The 22,009-nt window shown below is 35.1% G+C and overlaps 1 protein-coding gene across 1 annotated transcript in view; it reads left to right on the top strand.

The window, feature by feature from the left end:
- Positions 1 to 22,009, top strand: part of LOC128864269 (zinc finger protein chinmo) — a 69,375-nt gene that overhangs the window by 22,212 nt on the left and 25,154 nt on the right. Inside the window, 1 exon segment of the mRNA XM_054103842.1 lies at positions 18,206 to 19,689. Within this exon segment, the coding sequence (XP_053959817.1) occupies positions 19,572 to 19,689 (118 nt within the window). The 5' untranslated portion in view covers positions 18,206 to 19,571.

Here is a 22,009-nt window from a genome sequence, read left to right as displayed (position 1 = left end):
GTAATTAAGACGAGGTGGAAGGAGAAACTATGCATTTGTTTCTCATGCGCATACACCCTCGTAAATGTATGGCACACACTTATATATTGTATATAATGTATGTATGTATGTATGTTTGTATACAATTAGGAACTTTGAATGACAGAATCTTCTTGCTGCAGCAGACATGCTTTTAATTGCTTTTAATAAGCGTGACATCGTGAAATTACTTTGATTTAATTGCCACAGAATTTTTTTTTTTTAATTTTCTAAGACTGCTACATAATTGTAGATTTACGTAGAAAATGCTTTGATTTCGTTAGGCAAAATATGTTTAATCGCCAACAAAAAGTATCACATCACGGGAGCTGAGCGTAAAATGAGTAAATCGATATTTAAAGTTATCGACAATACTTGCTTTGCTTTTACTTTCCTATGCATTGCGATATTGTACGTGGGTAACCCTAAAAAATAGAATGGTACATATTTCATTAAAACCAAAAAGTTTTATTACTTTTAAAAATATTTGCCTTCAATATCTATCTACGCATTTGCGTCCTAAGAAATCATTTATCAAAAAATTTACGAGTATTTCGCTCTAAAATAAATAACGGGTATTTTTTTAAGAGCTAAAACAGACATCGATAACGAATGAAAATATTGAACTCGTCGCTACAAGTTTGCACGGTAATGCTCGTCAGTCCGTGCGCAAGAGAAGGGCCGCCCTGGCACTTCTAAACAATATTGTGCAAGAATTATTGAGGAAGAATCTTAAACTTCACACCTTCAAAATTTAAATCGTGCAAGCCTTTAAGCCCACTATCTTTTGGAGTGACGAAGCCCATTTTCATTTAAATGGAAGTGTAACAATGGAAAAACAGATTGGTAAACTAAAGGACAGAATCCTCTTCTAAAACCCACCACATCAACAGCCGCTTCATAGTCCCAAAGTCGAGGAAATTCCTGCAGTTCTCCTATTTGTAGTACAGGGTGGCTGATGAATTTTGCTACATTAAAAAACTGAAATAACTTTTTTTTAGTGTATGGAATTCATTTATTTTTTTTTTTCAAGTTGAAGGTCATTAAATTTTATTAAATGTAGCTTAACTAGTTTTAAAAATAATTGAATTTAAATGCCCCCCATGCTCGTTGACACAAGTGCGGCATCTTAGTAAAAAGTTGTTCATTGCTGCTTTGAGAGTTGCGACAGGAATAGCCGCAATTGTTGCCCGAATGGATTGTTTTAGTTCATCCAAATTTGTTGGCTTTGTTTTATAAACTTCTTGTTTACATAAACCCCACAAGAAAAAGTTAGGTGCAGTAAGGTCAGGCGGCCTGGGGCGCCAACGAAATTCGGAGTTTCTTGAAATCAGTTTATTGGGAAATTTTCGTCGCAACTCTGTCATAACAGTCTGGGCTATGTGAGACGTTGCCCCATCTTGTTGAAACCACACAGAGTTGAAAGGAATTCTCTTTCGGCGTAGTTCTGGATAGAAAAATTCTTTCAGCATTTTCAAATAACGGTCTCCAGTAACCGTAACGGTGTGACCATTTTCTTCAAAAAAATAAGGCCCGACAATACAGCGTGAAGAAACCGCACACCACACTGTCACGCGAAGAGGATGCAATTCCGTCTCGTGGAGTATCTGTGGGTTAGAAGTACTCCATATTCGACAATTTTGTTTGTTCACATTGCCGTATAAATCGAAATGGGCCTCATCAGACATGAAGAGGCAGTTTAACATGTTTTGGTCTTCTTCCAGCATTTGCAGGATCTTCTGGCAAAATTCCAAGCGAATCGGCAAGTCTGCTGCATTCAGTTTGTTAACCATTTGAATTTTGTAGGGAAATAAGTCTAAATCTTTGTGCATTATTGTTTGCAAAGACTGTCGGCTGACACCAAGTTGAGCAGATAAGCTTCTTGTTGAAACCCTTGGATTGCTTTGTATAGCTGCAGCTACAGCAGCGATCGTTTCCTCCGTCCGAATTGGTGGGTTTCGATGATAAGGCCTTCTTGCGACTGTTCCTTGCTCAGCAAAATTATTCACCAGTCTCATTATGGTCCATCTGCTCGGGGGATCGCCGCCAAACATCCGCCTGTACTCTCTCTGTACCAAAACTACGGACTCCAGTTAGTTAGTTATTCAATTTTTTTTTGGTAGCGGCTTTCATCAGCCACCCTGTATTTAGTTATAGAAATAAACTTTTATCATTAGTAGTTCTTTTTTAATTTAGCTTTTAATTCTTACTTTTGCCACCGGACACCCGGTATTTCGCGGTTTTTGGGCGTGGCCGGGTTCCTCCTCCTATTTATGGTATGCATCTTGGTGTTTTTCCATAAATGGAGGTACCCACATTTCTACTGTATGCAGCATCCCACCGGCAGATACTTTTTATAAGGAGATTTTTTCATGTTAGAAATGCACTCGAAGGTTTGCCAAGTGGCTACCGCTAAAAAAAAATCTATCAATTTCGTGTTTCGTACCCGAACTCTATAGAATAGTAGTCACACACAAACACTTTTCGGCTACGGCGGCTGCCGTCATGAGGTGACGTGTCTGACAGTTCCAACAAAAAAAAAAAAAAAACAACGCTAGCCACTTAAAACTTGCACTTTCTTATAATAAAATTCTATGGGCTATAAAACTGCATGGCCGAAAGAAATTATACAAATTCTGTTTAAAATATTTAAAGGTTTGTACAAATTTTGTACAAACTTTGAAACTTTGCGTTACATGGTTTTTGTTGTATTACGAAGTATATTTTTATACAAAATAGTGGTGTGTCTATAACTTTGCAACACTGTACGAGCCAATGGTGGTAAGGCAAGTACTGCATTCCTGCTCAAAATATCTAGCAATCTTTCATTTTAAGCTTTACGGACATAAGCACGCACACTTAAAATCACATAAATACGTTTAGTGTCTGCACTTTTGATGTTATTGCTGTAATACGAGTAGCCTTAATATTATTCATACATTTTTTGTGGCTGCTGCTGAAGTGAGAATGATTTTACTGGATATACCAACTTGATCAAAAAGTTCCCAAGACAACAGCCCGGTGACGTTCTAAGCCAACTGATTTGAGCATTGTTTTTTTTTTCTTTGTAAGGTTGCCACATCTGTGACTAACATTTCTAGTAAAAGTTTATCGACATTGTCAATTGTAAAAGTTATGCCGCCTTGAGTCAATCTACCTCGGTACGTGTTTTCGATTTTTTACTGTTTTCAAAGGGATTTGAGTTTTCTACAACGAGTTTGTATTAAATTTTGCGTTAAAAATGAATTGGAGCGAAAATCTTAGAAATGTTGGAAAACCTTTTCGGTAGTGATACTCTAAAGAAAACAGCCGACAGCCGCTTACGAGTGGCATGAATGCTTCGGAAGTAATCGTGAGTACATCGAGAACGATGAATGTAGTGGCAAAAACTGTGGACACATCAATAAAGTGAAAGAAAAGTTGATCAATAACCGCAAATTAACCATCAGATTTGGGTTTGCACCGTGTTGCTGTAAAATTGGTCCAAAAGTATCTGAATACAAATGAAATAAAATGACCGCGCGTTTTAGCAGCCGAAATGAAGTAATGGGAAAAATCTAAGGTGGTTCTGATGGCTACACCGAAAATAGAGTTCCAGAAATGCTTTGAGAGTAGTTCACGGGGAGATAATATCACTTTTGAGCAATAAAACTTTTATTAAGAATTTTTTGAAAATATTCCGGGAACTTTTTGTTCAAGTTGGTATGTTAATATGACTTTAATCGCCGTAATTCTTAGCGATTCACCATTAACACGTTCGCGGACACTAAACATTTCAGGGAGCTGCAAAAAGTAGACAGGTAATTATTTTTGAAACTAGTTGTAATATCCAAAATCTGATTACACATATATTATAAGAGTAGTCGGGACATCGTATTTTAACTATTATATGAAAGTACTTAATGAATCAAGTGGTCATTACTTTGAAATTTATATTAATTACAAAAACTTAAAGTTACATGAAATTAAATGAACAAAACTTGGCTTTAAAATTTGAATGCTATAGCATTCACGTTCGCGAACGAGTTAAGAAAATCATCTAAAAATATAATCATATGCTGCTGTTTACTCAAACTATAAAAAAATTAAAGAGATTTCTGTACGCGTATATTAAAGATGTAAAATTACCCAAATGCCAAACGCCTTTAATTCAACTTCCAGACGTTTCCAACGTCCTTTACTTTTATTGTCTTTTCTAGCCACCTTCACACATTTCTTCAACTGATGTTATAATTGTTGTAATACTCGTATTGAAGAAAATTTAAAAACAAACTACAAGAGTTGACTGCATAACTTACGAACTTAGAGATAATATCGCCTTACACACACACATGCATATGCATGTAAGCAATTTTCATAATTCACATAATTCACATAATGCCCATCTGTGTGTTTGTTCATAAGTAATGTTTTTGTTTAAGTTATGTGAACATCAGTCGCTTCGACTGCACATCTAATCAATCGTATTCTTCGCATTCCTTTTCACTCCCTTGCAACTTTTCAGTGCTATTTTTATTCAGCTCCACATGGTTTTCCTTTCTAATCTCTGCCATTTTTATGCAATGCCGCTTTGAAGTTGTATCATCATATTGCGATACGCGCCACAGGGCATCTACTACTTTTTTGCTGCTAGATGTGCATATCCCCTACTGTGATTATGGCCACAAATTTGGCAAGGTGCTGTCAAACGAGAAGAGTCTTTTCTTTCTGCAATTGATGAGTTGCATGGAGTGCAGGTTGAGTGATATTGCAGCACATCTGTGATTATTATTATTTGCATATGTAACGGCACATAAAAAGTGTGTGTGTGTGTGGTGTAATAAACAGTTGTTTGCACATTTGCGGGGAGTGATGCAATGTCGCGACATAGTACAGATTGAATATTTGAGTGCATCTGGCAGCTGCTGTAATGGGTGTGACATGATTTGTTTTCATTTTGTGTTATGCCTAAAGATTTACTCGTAGGCAAAGAAAGAGGCAACTTGCTCGGATTAGAATGTATAGAAAAAGAAGGCAGGCCATTGTATTGTCAATTTCGTGTTATAAGAACTTATGCGACATGTTTCTAGGTAGCTAAATATATTTTAGTTTATATACTCAGATTTAGCTCAATAGAAAACAAATGTGTGTACTTGTTCATAATGCCAGAAAAGTTTGCATTCCGTAATGGAACAAAGAAATTATGGCATAATGCCGGTATCTGGCTTCCAGCCTACCTTATTTTAGATAAACTGCAAAGGCTTCATTGTAGTAAAGGTTAAGTAAGTAAGTAAGGCTCGATTAGGTGGGTTGGCTGGGCATGAAAATGAGTTAATGTGCTGGCCGCAGAGGAAGAATGCGTTGTCCAGGAAAGATTGCACACAAAAAGTGCTCGTCCTCAGCTCTAAAGTATGCTGTGTTGTTGTTGAAGTAGTTGAGTGTTTCTGTTGAAATAATCTTAATAAGCGAGTAGGCCGTTTTACTACCACTGTTCTCGTGTGGTGTCTTTGTTTTAGATTTCATTAATGTTTGAGATTTCATCAACTTGCTGTAAGAAAGGCTTATCGAAAGAGCGAAGTCTTGCTCTAGCTAGATTTGGCCATTTGCATAAGTACTGAAAGAGACTTTCTTTCACACCTCCGTCTGACAGCTTTTGCAGATGGCATTGAAAAGAAGGTTAAGTCTGGCTGTATGATCTGCTACCTTCTAATGACCTGTAAGGGTTGCAGTAATACGTGAGGAGCTTGGGCGTCCTCTCGAGGTTGTACGATGGCCATGTTTTTCTTGTTGTGGTGTAGTTAACTGCTTCCACCTTCGTTCGGCTAAAGCATAGTAGTGTGAAGCAATGAAGGTTTTTTTTGTGTCGATTGGGGTAGCAACTGTCACCGCCTCTGTTTATGTTGTTATGTCTAATGCTGAACCTTTTCTTGCTGGCTCATGCGCTATCTCATTACCCTTTATATTCCTATTTATTCCGGGAACCTAAATCAATGTGATTTCAAGTTACTGGCCAAGTAATTCTATTTCCTCTCTACACTGTAAAACTAGTTTGGATGAAATGGCATTGAAATCTAAGGCCTTGATAGCTTTTTGACTGTCTGAAAATATAGCTACTCTTGTACCAATTTATTTGAAGTGTTTAAGTGATTTGCATGCTTCTCTGATTGTTAATAGTTCTGCCTGAAGCACGCTGGCATAGTCAGAAACTCATTCAGATACTCTGAGTGGCTCCAAATAGAAGCCAGCTTCCGCAACACAGTTCATCTTACAACCTCTATAGTAGAAATCTTGCAGAAATCGTCATGCAGGACGCCATGGTGGCCCTATGCCTTTGATATTCCTCTGCAAGTCGTATATTTATTTTTGGGAGCCTCAGTAAGTTTCATTCATCGAGTGTCGGATACTTTCCATCATCCAGAATAGTTCACTCGCTGTTCCTCAAATTGTGAAAATAGTACAATAAACTGTGAGGAACTTGTACGCTTGAGCTCGATTTTCAACTGTTGCATCAGACTCAGTTCTCGTTTACTCTTCTGCTCTCTCGTTTCATATACTGCCAATAAAGCTTGAGACTATAATGAATTGCTACTGCGCTGTCTAAAATATTTTAGAGATCTTCGACATTTATGGACAAATTTCGCGTTAGTCGATTTCGGCTTAAAATGTTGATCCGCTTACTAGCTTTACGCCGTATAAATTGCTTCAATTGCTTAGCTTCCGGGCTGAAAAGCATTGCGGTAGTCTGGAAGTTCGAAACCTTACTTGAAAGAAAGTTGATGGAACAGGCCATAGTATTTGTTCCAAGGTGCATTTTAACTGTGTGGTGCTGATTGGAATCTCGTCATCAGATTCTTAATTTCCCCTGCCAGTGAAATGAACGCCGATGTTAAGGTCAAACTCGTTTCTTTATTTCCTCTACACTAGCGTCTATCTTTGACCCCAGTCATGAGGTTTTAGGTTAGGTGAGATTGAGAGGGCACACTTGAACGAAAATCAAAAGGAGGTGGTTGGGGTGGATGTGTATTTGGTGAATATACCTGGCCGATTTCTGATTTACGGTGATGTCAGTCGCTTCGTACTACTAATGAAATTCCTCAGGTTCTTAAAATCAATGCCTGCTATATCAGCAGGCGTAGCAAAAAGATGAAAGCTCAGATCAGGGCAGTTAAGGAGATAGTGCTGAGATGATTTCTCCTCATCCTCCATACAGCTGACATGAAAAGGTCTCGAAGTAATGCCGATGTATGCTATGGGAATACATAATTTTACTTTTTGCGAACAATTAGCGGCCAGATGCTTGTGTTTCGATTTAAATGTTCCAAAAATATAAAAAAAATATTTTATTCAAATTTGCAGCGGAGTTTTAAATATCCTAGCATTTGGTGAAATATGTTCGTAAATAAAAAATGAGAAATGAAATAATTTCATTGGGAAAATTGAAAGAACGAAATATCACACTTGGCAATAAAATCGTCTACTTAATGTGGATCCTTGAATATTTGTATATTCAGCTTAAACCATCTAAATTTCTGCTGAAACCACACGGAGATTTACTTGGTGAGTCTAAAAGTGCATATGTTTGTGTGCCGCATTCGTTTTTCTTGGAAACTTTTGTCGACATCACAACTTTTACTTTCACATTCAATATTGCTGCGGTGGCATGTTGATGACGCAGAGCTGAATCGAAGCAGAATCACTGCGTCCCTGAAAACCTGAAGTGTGCAAGCGTCCTCATACATATTCAAGCACACTGCCTAGTTCGGAAAGGAAAAACAACAACTGCGTTGCCAAATAAAACAAGAAATTCGTGTTGAAACGTCTTTCTAAACTAACCATTGCGATTTCACTTTCGCTTATCTACAACAAATTTACTACAGCTGCAGCAGCCGTAAAAGTTTGAATAGAAAAAAGTTTAAAATTTTCACAGCTATCCCCCCTCATACGGTGAGTCAGGCTGTAACTTTGTTGCCACCTTGCGTGCTGAAAAGGGGCTCCATGAGCCTCCGGCCGAGACTACAGCTACACAGCATCACACACTACGAAAAAAAAAAATAAAGAAACACAGAAACAGCAACAAACATCAGCAACATCTCCCTGTCCACCAACTACCGCACATTTTGCATTGTTACTGTAAATTCTGTACTCGTGACTTGCAGCTGGAGAGGTAAAAGTTTTTGGAACGAAAATGTATCTACCAAAAATCGATTTGTGGTCGTGTGCTGAGGTGGTGGCCTGAGTGCGAAAGTGTGTAAGCGTGTAAACGTGGTAGCATTGCCTCCACCACAAATCCTCAGACGCCCCCTACACGCGCTTAGTTGTGGCGTGCGTACTTAATCTTACTCCCCCCCGCCCGCTCTCTTTATCGTGACAGCCTGTCACTGTCACAGCGAAATTTCGCTGCTGTCAATTTTCTGTGGCCACAAGCAGAGTGCAACGTGAAGTGAAAATTAAGCAGCAGCTGCAAGTGAAAATAAAAACACTTTCGGGAAAACAATTGTGCGCTGCCAAGAATTTGAAAAGTTTTTCGTATAAGTTTTTCTTTAGCTCCCTACCCACTTCCTGTCACACAACTAACTCGTCTAACTGGCGCTGCAAGTTCAGCCAAAGCGTGTAACACATACCCATTTTTTATATGCACAGGTGTGTGTGCGTATATGTGTATTTATGGTGGTATGTGCGTGCCACTTTCTAAGAAATCTGTATGCGCAGCCGAAAGTGAAAGTTACTTCCTTTTCAAGGCTCACGGTGGGTGTTAACTTACTTGCAACATAATGTTTTCTTTTGCCTTTTCAGCGAATTTTGCTTTTGCTTTTCTTCCTCTAGCTCGCTCACCCGCCTCCTCTACTGCCAATCATGTTGCATAGCAACTATTACCTAGAGATATGGGTGTATGGGTGTAGATACATCTTATGAAAGTGTATGAATTGGCATTTCAGCTTATTAGGGGTGTGCTGTGCTGCCTATGTGCACGACAGTGTCGTCGTCGCCGCGCCCGTCGCAGCCGCCATTTCCGCCGAAGCATGCATGCGCATATTTTCTAAGTGGCACAATTGTCGTAACAATGCATTCCCTGATGTGCTCAAAAAAAGAATTTAGAAATATGTGACAAAGCGCGAGCATAAAATGAAGGTCTAAAGGTGAATCGGAAATTGTCACAATTCTTTTGCTGCTGCTCTGCAAGGGAAGCGTGGAAAGTGAAAATAAATATTTTTTGGTTTAAATTTATGATATTCACGAATGTGTGAATACTAATGCAAATTCAAGTAGTTAACTTTTTACACCGATAATACGAGTAAAAACAAAAAAAGTTGACAAAAATGTTGACATCTTAACTCAATTTTGTTCCATTAAAAATTATGCAGAAACGCAATTGAAAAATATTTTTGGGCCGCGATTTTTCATTTGATACTCAAATTCTAGTATTAAAATTGGGTTAGTTATAAAATTTAATATTTCAATATAAATAACATAATATGGCAATATCACTCAAAAAGATTTTTTTAATCAAGTTATTTTAAGTGTTTTATAGTTCTTTGTAGTTTTGTAATAAATGTAAATTATTAAACATAAATTATTAAAAAAATTTGCTATTAAAAATTAATTATTATAAAACTTTATTATTAAAAATAAATTGCCAAAACAATTTTTTTTGGGTTAAAATTGTCTTAAATGCTTCTGCTGGATACCCATGCAGTTTTATTCATTCTGCTTTTTAAAAAATTACACTCTTTGGAATATTATGAATGGCATCACTGTTATGCAAAAATGAGCAATAACCAATAGCTTACATATATATAGCATAGGTCCTTAATAAACAATTTAAAATTAAATGTATTTATTTATTTATTTCTTTATTTAACAGGCTTTTAAATGGAGTAAAAACTATTGGAATCGCCCTAGTAATGTTTAAGTTATACTCTTTTGAAAAAATTCACTTACGCATAAAGCTAAATATTTAATACATTCACAAATAATGCAAAAAGTTTTTTTCGAATAGCAGTCGCCCCTCGGCAGGCAATGGCAAACCTCCGAGTGTATTTCCGCCACGAAAAAGTTCCTCATAAAAACTTTCTGCCGTTCGAAGTCGGCTTAAAACTGTAGGTTCCTCCATTTGTGGAACAACATCATGACACAATAGGAGGAGGAGCTCAGCCGAACACTAAACAGAAGTGTATGCGCCAATTATTTACTTTTTAATATATTTAACACTTTTAAAAGCGTTAACGGCATAAAATATTTGAGAGGGAAATGCAAACAACTTTTGTGCATAGTTGATATTTTTTTTATTTTAATGCTGATATGTACATACTTGATATTATTAATTAAAAAATATGTAAGTGGCAACGCCATTCGAAAAAATACTTGTTAATTTTTAAATGTTCTCGGTCATAATTTGCGTGATATTCACCTACTAATACTTAATTTATCTCTACTATAGAGTTAGGTGGCAACACCATTCACTAATAATTATTATTAAAGCCTCCTTTGAACATAAGTATATTGTTTGATACCCAAATCCTAACCTCTAATTAAATATTGGTTTTAATTAATTTTTTTTTTAATTACATGGCAACGCCTTTTAAAAATATTATTGGATTAAATCTGAATCTAAATATATTCTTATATTTAATTCATATGTATTTAAATAAGTAAATTATGGACATATTATATTTTTTTGCAACTAATATATTTTCGAAATAAAATTTTCTAATTTCAAAAAAACAAAAACAACCGGGTTCCACCATGGTTTTCCAAGCATGTTTAAAAACATTTCATTGCTAACACATTAATATTCAACTGAAATAAGTAGGAAATAGATATTTTTTCAATAACATTCAGGTGGCAACATTGTCAAAAAAAATTTTTTTGGAGCAAATTTTCTTAAAAATATCTGTCTTACATAATTATGGCTATCTTTTAATAACTTACTCTTATTATTAAATACGAACAGGTGGCAACACCCAGCTAAAATGAATGTTATGCACCAACCAACTAAGAAACTGTACCACTACTTCTTGCCATGCGTTGTTCTAACTCAGTGCGCAATTACAAAAATTTCAATGTGGGCATTCCTAATTCGAGTACCTATTTTTTGCTTCTTTGTTCTGCGAAAACCAGTAGTTTCACGTCACTTGCGCGTGCAAAATCTAAACAGGAATACTACAGAAAAATACATACATACACACACATTCAGAGATATGTACAAAATCATAAACAAAGATAGTAGTGTAAAGCTTTCCGCAAATGCGCACATCACGAAGATTCAGTTGTGTTGTTATCCTTTCAATAGCAGCAGAAATGAAAGAAAATCTGCCACACAAAATACCTATTGCAGCTGCGCAGTTGTTGCTATAGAAAATTATTATGATATAGAAAGGTATGGAATATATATGTATATGTAGTATTTAGAAAAACATGTACATATTCAAATACACATACATCCACATACATTAGGGTAGGCCACTTTGTTCTCGACAACGGCCCCTGATTCTGCATATAATTTCAGGAAAAAAAGTCACTAGCGCATAGTGCTAAAGTCAATTTCGAGTCCGCCAAATTTAAAATAAAGCTATCTTTAACCCTTCGTTGGGAACACAGGCCAGATTTTTTTGACCTTGGACGTTAATTTAACATATTTCTATTATACTTGTTGGTAATGACTTGAGCTTCCAGCTTCAAAATATTTATTTTTCTATCGATTTATGAATATAATATTTTGAAAAAGGTCCTCGAATAGGACGAAAAAAGGCCAGACCCGCGCGCCCAATCGAAGGTTTTAAAAAAAATGTCCAAAGAAGGGTTAATTAATACGAAGTTAATATTGAAGATTAATATTGCCCAAAGTATTATGAATGTTAATTTTTTAATATAAATTTGTACTTGGAGATTCTTTGGTACGAAGAACTCATTTTTGATATTTATTTTCTACTTAAAACATCCTCTTATAGCAATACAAAGCAAATTATATGTAAATTATAGGCACCAAGGAAATATAACGCCAAAAAGTAGGCATAAAAAATATATTTCCTACAAGTTTGCACCAACAAACAACCGCCAAAAAGTAGGCAGTGTTATTTCTCTAGCAACTACAAGGAAAAACTCAGGAAACTCGGCCTAAAGTGTATCTAAGATATATATAAGGTATAGCTCTCTCTCCTTTTCATCTACGTTATATCTTTTTTCTCTCTCGCGGAACGAAAATGCCCAAAACGTTGCATGGCCTTGAAATTTTACTCTCCATTCTCGCTCGTCCTTTGGCGCCTAAGATGTTTCACTTGAATAAATAAATTTTACAACATCTGAAAATTATATTTAAGAAATTTTTTTCTAATCACAATTTCATAATTAACAACGTATTTGCAGTTGTTTTGATGTAAGATCTTTTTTACTTCCAATTTTCTACTTTTCAACTCCCTCTTAATCTTCCTATTAATTGAAATTAAATTCTTTTAAAATTTGGGCGCTCGAATGGACTTTTTTTCTTAGAATTTCATGTAGAATCCAAATTTGCTAGGAACAATGTCGAGAAAAATCGTGCCATATAAATTGACCCACCCTAATACGTATATGTATGTATTAAGAAGGAAAGGACTACTGACAAAGCATAGAAAAAATGAGGTTATGCGCTCAATTGGGGTGAGAAAAGAGCAAAGATGACTTTTTATTGGGGAAGCGAATGCATAGCAACAAAGCAATACAAGAAATAGAAAAAAAAACAGAAAAAAGGAAAAGCAAAATCATGAAATAACATAACAACAATAGTTAAAGATTCCTATGCATGCCATTTATACTTGCACATGCAAATACATACGTATACAGTACCTTCCAGACTTTGTACGCTCACATTTTTATGGACTCAATTTACGTCACAAATATATTTTTAAAACGCATTAACACTTTGTGCTCTAAATAGCCTGCTTATGCTTTCGTACGCAGTTAATAACTTTATTATGTAAATATATATATTTAGTTGCCCTTTCTTGTCTCTAAGTTTTCCTTAGATTAAGTTTTCCGCTGTCAATAAGAATTTCTTTCAAGTATGGGTCATCAAGCTCCACTCTTGATTAAGTTTTTCTATTTTTATATTTCTCTACCTTCTTCGGAGTAGCTTATTTGGTTGATTTCCTTTTTCTTGCCAGATGATCATCCAAATGTTAGTTAACCATAATTTCAAGGTATCATGGATTTGATTGTCGAAAGACACCAGTCGTTGCGTTCTTGAAATTTATTAATATCAGCCAAGAGTGTCAGTTGGGAAAACTCTACTGAAATCTTGCGCAGTCTTGTGTTTTTAAAGGAAACGCGAGTACGCGAGTTAGCCTTATCATCCAACTACCAATCATAAGCATAAAAACGCACTGAATTCTAGGACTTCCTGCCACCTTCTTTGGTTTTTTTGCATAAATGCCAATGTTTTCAAGCGCTTTTAAATTGCTACTGTATATCTCTTCCAACGATTCTGCGAATTCTACTTGCATTTTACATAAATCTTCACTGAATAATAATGCTTCCAGTTGTTTAAAATTGCCTAAAATAATTCCTGAATTAGGACTTCCTCTTCTTCTTATTTCTTAATTCTACCAACATCTTTGCCAAAAATTGTTTTTCGACATTTCCAATTCCCCTCTTTTTGAATACAAGCAAATGTAATTCTATCTGCTAGCGATTTCAAATTTTATTGCTGGCAAATTGCGCTCAGCAAGCAATCGAATTTTCAACACCCCGTGCTCCTCTCTCTCTCTTCCCTAGGAAATGATGTATTCTTCTCACATACACTCACTTGCACCACAGCCCACCGCATGCTGGGGGGCAATAAGGTATCAAACATTTCCGTATGCAAAATGTATTAGCAGCTAATCGAGCGCATTTGCCAGCATCAATTTGGTCGTAGCGGCAACGTAATGAAACTGAAAACCAAGATACAAGTGATTACTTCACTTTGGTTGCAAGTCAGATATTCGATTTAATTCCTAGAATCGCCCTAACTTGATCACAAAAAATAAGATGATAAAAAACAAACACGCAGAATCACAGCAACACGGATCTAAACGAAAAGCCGCCAACATCGCTGCTACTCCTGCAAAAATTCGAGATAGATTTGAAGCCTTGAAGGCAGCACACATAGGTACATATCAAAAATCAAAAAGAAGACGAAATAAATGGTAAAATATTGTCGATAAAAAGTAGTTGCATTCGCAGTAACAACGTCAGTAGTGACGCTGCTGACTGCCTTAGCACTGAAGCACCACTAAAAACTCGCTGCCATTGGCTGTTGGCACTTTAGCTTAGTTTAAATTGCCTGCGATGCGCTTCAACCTTGACAATTTTTTGCAGCAACTACGAAAAGCACTTTTTTTCCTCCGCTTTCGGTCAACTTCTCTGCAGAACGCACGCATCTCAACCTATGCTTCATCGCGCCGCAATTCCGAGAAATTGCAGGTGACTCCTTTCAAATGGTTTTTACTGTTGCTTTTATTGCTATAGTGCTGATGCTACTGATGCGACTGCTTCTTTGTTGTTGTTGTTATATTGCATACCTGTGCAAGCAAATCGGTTTGCTAAGGCGGCATGTTGATGTTGAAATTGAAGTTGAATTTGTACGCTAGAGCTGAGAGGTATTTGAAGGGAGGGTGAGTATAGAGATGCGTTTCCGCGAATTTGTTCAATCATTAGAAACCCATTCTCAAATTCGTACATTAAGTGAAGTCAGCTGAACGCTGAGTATCGAATTGAAAGTTGCAGTTTTTATGTTGAGTTGGATGGGTAGGAAAATGTTGCTGCATTATTAAAAGTAGTCTGCTTAAATGATTTATTCGAGAAATGTGATCCTGTTTATCCAATTTCGGTCACAAAAAAGTGCTTGTAATCGTTCCGTAGCCCTCGTCTTAGACAGTTGTGTCAACTTCAGTTATTAAGAACTTCCAGTTGTTGAAAGAAGTAAGTATCGAAATTTCGTCAATTCACTGGCTTTCTCGACATACATTTGGCGCTGGTGTAATTCGTGTGAACCAGTATCCTCCCAAATCTGGAAAATTATTTTATCAATACAATCAGCCATCCATCGAAAAATGGTCAGAACGATTATATTGAGGATAAATTTAACAGTACTTATCCCGCACGAAGCATTGGCTTCGAAAACAAAATTTTATAAGCTTCTTAGTTCTCTCAATATAAGCAATCGCATCAAATTTGTATAGTTAGTTATGTTAAGAGAATTTCTTTAAAAAAAGCCGAAAAACACTTTTTTGCTATGTGTGAGGTTATGTAACAACATCAGGTACTCATTTTTTAAAAAGTTCGGTATGATTTCTTCAGTATTATCTGGTATTTTTTTGTGGTTCATTTTTACTATGAATACACCCCTATGGCTTTAATCCGTATTCGGTATATTCAAAGGCTTTTTAAAATTTATAAAAAGGTATAAAGTGTTTAGAAGAGTTGAGAGAAGAAAGTCCAATATTCTTACATAACTTCAAAAGGAGCGACAAATTAGATTTACGCTTTCAATACCCCCAGTGTTATAAGAATCAATAAATTTTCAATAGCATGGAATTTAGCCTTTTTTTATTATACAATTTTTTTAGCTTACAATTTTGGTAGCTTTAAATTAAGAAAACAGAAAAACTCCAAACTCAAAAATTTTCGTATTTTGGGTATAAAAAAGCACTAAATTTTGTGACGTCAACCACTCTCTGATGAGCGCAATCATGACAACAAGAAAATATATTTTCTCTTAACCAATATTTCTATTTGAAAATGTTTTCACATTTCCTTTTGAATTGTTTGGGTGAAAACAATATTTTTCTTAAGGTTTTGATTAAAAAAGTTCTGTTGTGAATATTGTAAATAGATAAAGCTCACATAATTGAGCACAAGTGTACATATGCACATAAAATTGCCGAAGCAAAGAATTACGATAAACAAATAATCTCTTCACAAATTCATTGTAATGCACAAGTAATTGAAAGGCAGCGCAAGTGATTGTTTTTTGCACCAACGAGTAAGTGAAGCATAAATCCATAAATTCGCTTTAATTGATGCCGTTTTTTCACTTTGTTTCGCGAGTTTGACTCAAATGCGCCGCGATGACACAAAATCTCGAATTTTATTATTTCAACACTTCGTCACACAAGCAAGCAAATAAATAAGTAAATATTTATGCATTTTCAGAACTTACAAAAAAAATGTTAAATAAATATTTCGCAGCTATTTATGCAAGTACATGTGGTGCATACATACGTACATATTTCCATTAGCAAAAATTTTCTAAGAATCGCGTGTCGCCACCGCTGACATCAAATTGCATTCAGCCAAAAAACCGATGAAATATTGGCGGTATTGTTGTTGCAATATTAACTACCGGAAAAGCTGGATTTTTTGCGAAATTTAAATTTAAATAAATCAATAACACTCTTAATGTACAAGCGTATGCGCGACGAAGACAAATTGAGTATTAGAAATCGGTGAGACAAAATGTTAAAACAACAAACAGGTTGCCTCGAAACGAAGACGTGATTTCTTTTCCAAATGCGCATAATTTTAATTTATGTATGCATCTCTAAAATTAGCTGATCTCAGTAAAGATGGGTGTTAGTGACTAAAGAGTGCAGGCTACTCTGTTTGCAAGGTTTTGTGAGCACTTTTAGTTCTTCATACTCGGATATTTGGCTTGCAATTTCTAATGATGCCTGTGGTAAGACAGCAAACGCGATGTATCATTTTCATTTGATATCTTCGTTCGAAAAAAAATAATAAAAAAAATTGTTCGATTCCCGAAACCAGTCATCGAAGATCGTTCTTCACAGACGAAAGCCTTTAGAAACTATAGCGATGAACAGCGTGCGCTTGACTGCAATGAATGTCCAGGAAATTGATATGCGACAATATTCTCCGCGCATGTAAGTACGCAGCAAGTTCACCTTTTCAATCGGGGCAAAATCCTTTATGAGACTTCGCAATCTTATTGATATGTTTGGCCCCCGAGCTATAAAGCTCTAGTAAATAAAACAGTGAGCGAACTCACCCCGAAGCTCAGGTAATCCTCCGTATTAATAGGAGAAGGTAAAGAGAAGCTCCGTAAGCTAATCAATATAATTTTCTAATGAGAGCGATATCTGTTAGAAATGTCATGCGTACAATATTATTTAAGTTCATATACAAGGTGGCGCAAAATTAGGCACCCTATCGGAAGATTTAAAGTTTTTTGAAAATAACGTCGTACGTCAAGCATATTTGACAATGGTGAATTTTAGTTCATATAAACGGTGGCGCAAAATTAGTCACCCTATCGGAAAATTTATACTTTTTGCAAATAACGTCGTGCGTCAATTATATTTGACAATTGTGAATTTTAGTTCATATACAAGGTGGCGCAAAATTAATCACCCTATCGGAAGATTTATAATTTTTGCAAATATCGTCGTACGTCAATCATATTTGACAATTGTGAATTTTGTTCATATACAAGGTGGCGCAAAATTAATCATCCTATCGGAAGATTTAAAGTTTTTTGAAAATAACGTCGTACGTCAATCATATTTGACAATGGTGAATTTTAGTTCATATACAAGGTGGCGCAAAATTAATCATCCTATCGGAAGATTTATAATTTTTACAAATAACGTCGTACGTCAATCATATTTTAATATTATACTTGTGTACCAAAAAGCTGCAGTGTACAAACAGACAAGCGGTAGAGCTTTTAAAGGTCAAACTAAAGATTTCCATCACTCAAAATAATTGGTTTTATTTAGTACAAAATGTATTCAGAAACAAAATTGGATGAATAATTTTGCTCCATCTTGCACTTGAAAGACTGTTTTGCCTTCATATAATTTGCAATGAAAACTAAAATTTTGGAAAAGTTGTGGGAAATAAAATTACCGAAATATTGCCATAGCAACTGATTAATTAGAGTTCCCGTTCAAAGTTATCCCACATTTAAGCATACGCACATATTTAGTCTCAGCCCACTTAGTATGTATGTATGTATATTAGAAACCCATGCACTTTTTTACTTTCAAAAACTACTGTATGAAAACACTTTCGCACATCTGTCACTTCACTTGCTTGAAAAAATGCACTTTTCTTATTTCGATTTTGTCTGCTTGGAAACTACACTGAGTAGTCCATGACGTTGCTTATATGAAATGAATTTTATGCTTTCAATTTGCATTAATGATTTTTTACGTTTTCATTTTCATTGCAGCTTTTCACCACGTGCGGACAGATGTGAATAAATTTTCGACGACAAGCGACGAACAAAGTGCAAGCGTTTCGGTAAAGAGTGTGTAGCGTGTGTAAGCGAGCAGCAGCAGTCATAGAACAAAGGAAGGAGGGTAAGAATCAAATAACCAACCTTTGCTATTGCGCAGGCGCAGCACACGTGTCGACTAAATTGCGTAGTACGTGTGCGTTTGGGGTAGTGCAGAAGAGGGAAGCGCATTTTGGTGCAGCGCACGTCGGCACTACAAGTCACTTAAATGCGAAGAACGCCTAAAAGCAGAAAATCAACAAAATTGGAAAATTCCCTTTGGCATTATCAGAAATTCTTCAGAGAACTTAAACAACGACGCATAGATTTTATGCAGCAAAAAAATTATCAAAAATTTAATTTTGGCATAATTTATTCGGATTGCTTGGTGGCAGCAGAACAACAGACAACAAACACAGTAACTCAAACGCAAACGCAGACGCAGCCGCAGACGCAGACGCAAAAGTTGAAGAAAAAGCAAGCACAAGTGCAAGTGGAAGTGGCAGTTAAAGAATATAACTTCTCGTATACGCAACACGCGAGTAGCTTACGCAGTCGCACGAAAATCACGACGACGAAAGCTATAAACGCAACAACGTCCAACAGCGCATTCACGAAGATCAACAGAAAGTCAAGAACAGTAAGCAACGTAGCGGCGACGACGACAACAACACCAACAACGAGGGCGACGACGCATAGAGTGACGAACGCGAAACGCAGGTACGGAAATACGCCTACAAAGCATATGCCGATACTGACGTACGTGTTGCGAATGCCATTGGAGTCAGCGAGCGGTGCATTGCAGCAATTGGTGAATGCTTGAAAGAGGAGAAGAAAGTTAAGAAAATCAAAAAAGAGAGCAATTTTTGGCAAACAAAAGACACTGAAAAAACAAGTCGAAGAGAAAATTTAACATTTTGGCAAGGAAAAACTAAGCACAAAAAGCATACATCCTGCTTGGATGGCAGAACCCAGCACAGCTGCCCACTTACATTTCGGAAAAAGTGTAGAAATTTAGTGGCAGTCACCAATAACAACTCCACCGTAACTGCCTAAATTGGCAAGGTTCGGCTGCTGGTCATCAATTAGCCTTTATTTGTGGGCTTTACAAACATTTGGCTGTTTTAAATACATACACAACTACGTATATATATCTTCGTTTAAACCTTAGTTACTTAGTTTTATCGTTTGGTTCCGGCTACTTGCAACAAACAACAAACCTACGTCGTTTGATTTGTGTATTTTTTGGTGATAGTGCTTTAAAGAAAACAAAATCAGCATTTAATTTTTATTTAATCATAATAACTTAATATAATTCAAAATGGATCCACAGCAACAATTTTGTTTGAAATGGAACAGTTACTCGTCCAATTTGGCAATTACATTTTCCAATCTATTCAAATCGGACGTGTTGGCGGATGTGACGTTATCGTGTGATGGTGAGTGAGCGTTACTTTTTACACTACTATTTGAGTTCCAAGTAACTTTAAAATATTTAGAAATTAGTCATATAAATTATTACAAATTTCGTGATTTTTATTGGACTTTAATTATTTGCAGTTGTAGCGATCAACTCGATTTGCCTATTTAGTTATATTTTGTAATATCCGAAGTTCAACCAATCCATGGCCTCGCAATTAAAAACTAATTGTGTAGACTGCTAAAAAATGAGTCGCAATCTACGAGGTATGCGCAAAAAGTAGGTTAGGTTAGGTAAAAGCGGTTGTCCACTGTGAGACACACTCAGGCTCATAACACATTGTGATGCCGCGTGGGAAACTTGTCCTTATCTCTTTTAAAACCAGTGTGTACTTTTCAAAATGTTTTAGAAGATCATGAATTCATTCGCAGTACTGAGATCTTCTAACTCATTACAGAATTTTCTCCTAACAGTAAGGCGACTTCAAATTTCGCAAATAACGTGCATTTGATTTTAATTTAAACAAACAACAGAATATAAAAAAAAAAAAAAATAAATAAATAAAATTTTTTATGAAAAATAAATAAATACAAAAATTAATTTTTTATAACAAATTTTGAAATTTAATTTAAATAAAATTCCTTATAAAAAAATATATTTTTATTTATATATTTTTTATGAAAAATTCTATTTTTTTTTTGTTTTTTTAATTTTTTTTCTTAAATTTTTAAATCTTATCTACAAAAAGCTTTTTATAAAAAAAATAATTTTTTTATTTATTTAGTTTTTATAAAAAATTGTATTTATTTATTGGTTTTTTTTTATTAAAAATTTTTAAATTTAATTTAAACACAATTTTTTATGAAAAAAATTTTTTTCATTTTCGTTATTTTCATAAAAGAAAATTATTAAAAAATTATAAAAAAAAAATGTATGATAAAATTTGATTATTTTATTTATTTATATTTATTATTATTTATATAAAATTAAATAATTTTTTTTATAATTTTTTAATATATTTTTTTTAATTTTTGTTTTTTGTTTTATTAAATTTTATTTTTTTTATTTTTTTAATATTCTTTTTTTTATTTTTTTAATGCTTTTTTTCGTTTTTAATGCTTTGTTTTTTAATTTTTTGTTGCTATATGGCTACACATGTCCTGCGCATACATCTGTACATTTTCAACTAAATCGCATATTTAGTTTGTTTTTGACAGATGCAAAGGCTAGAAGTGGTTTTAAGTGCTCGGTAATTGTCTGCTATAATGGCTTTCGCAACGCTCGTTGCTTGTGAGCGATTTTGTGGCCAAACCCAATGCCACTAATTATAAATGTATTGCATCTGAAGGGGACGAAATAGATATTCATGAATAAATAATATTTTTCGGAAAATTATAAAGTCACCTTATATTTAGGGTACACGTGTAGTATATATTTGAAAGTCAAGAGCAATACGATTACCAAACATATATCCCAAAATGTCGATTAGTTGTTAAGCTGTATGTCATTCCACAACCAAAGATGATTTCAAGAGCACAATTCATCGATTTCAACCTAGAACTAAGTCGGGAGATTTACAATTTTTGCAATCATATTTGACACTTGTGAACTAACCAGCTGTAGTATACAAATATACAATCAATGGCGCGCCTAAAATTAAGATTTGCACCACTAAAAATCATTTTAGTGTTTTAGCAAAAAAGTTATTCAAAAACAAAATTAGATGATTAATTTTCCGCAACTCTGCACTATTTCAAAATTATAGATTTGTTTTCAATCCGGATAACTCAACAACTTCGTTTCAGAGCAAACATTTCAGCCCTCATCTTCTCTCTCTTCATCTTCATGCAGTTGTAGCAGCACCAAAATGTGTTAATGTGAAATATTTTTCACTCCACATATTTTTTGTTCTTCAGAATATAACCAAATAAGTATAATTCAAAGTAATGTAACTAAAGAGTTTTTCTAGCGAATCCTGATTTGAATCTGTCCCAAATGGGTATTTGATGAGCTTTTTCATAATTTTACACAAAATGGTAAATTTTCCTGTGCTTCTTGCTTCTTCGTTTTCTAAAAAATAATCCTTTAACCTACATGATTTCGTCACGGGACGTTCTATGCTTTGCAGTCTTTACGATTCAATGGAAGAGGTTCATCATACTTACTTCTTTTAAATCTCAAACCTCTTAAAAAGTAGAAGAACTGTTATCTCCTTAAACTTTGTATATGGCATTATAAATCGAGATTTTGACTGTGCTGCCCTTCTAAAGAAAAATAAATTTTAATGTTCCAAGAAGAGAACTTCGAAAATGCTACCCTTTTTAGGAAGTAATAACAAA

Source organism: Anastrepha ludens, chromosome 5, assembly GCF_028408465.1.
Source record: "Anastrepha ludens isolate Willacy chromosome 5, idAnaLude1.1, whole genome shotgun sequence".
Lineage (NCBI taxonomy): Eukaryota > Metazoa > Arthropoda > Insecta > Diptera > Tephritidae > Anastrepha > Anastrepha ludens.
Note: the sequence above shows the minus strand (reverse complement) of the source record. Positions and strands in the feature narration are given on the sequence as shown.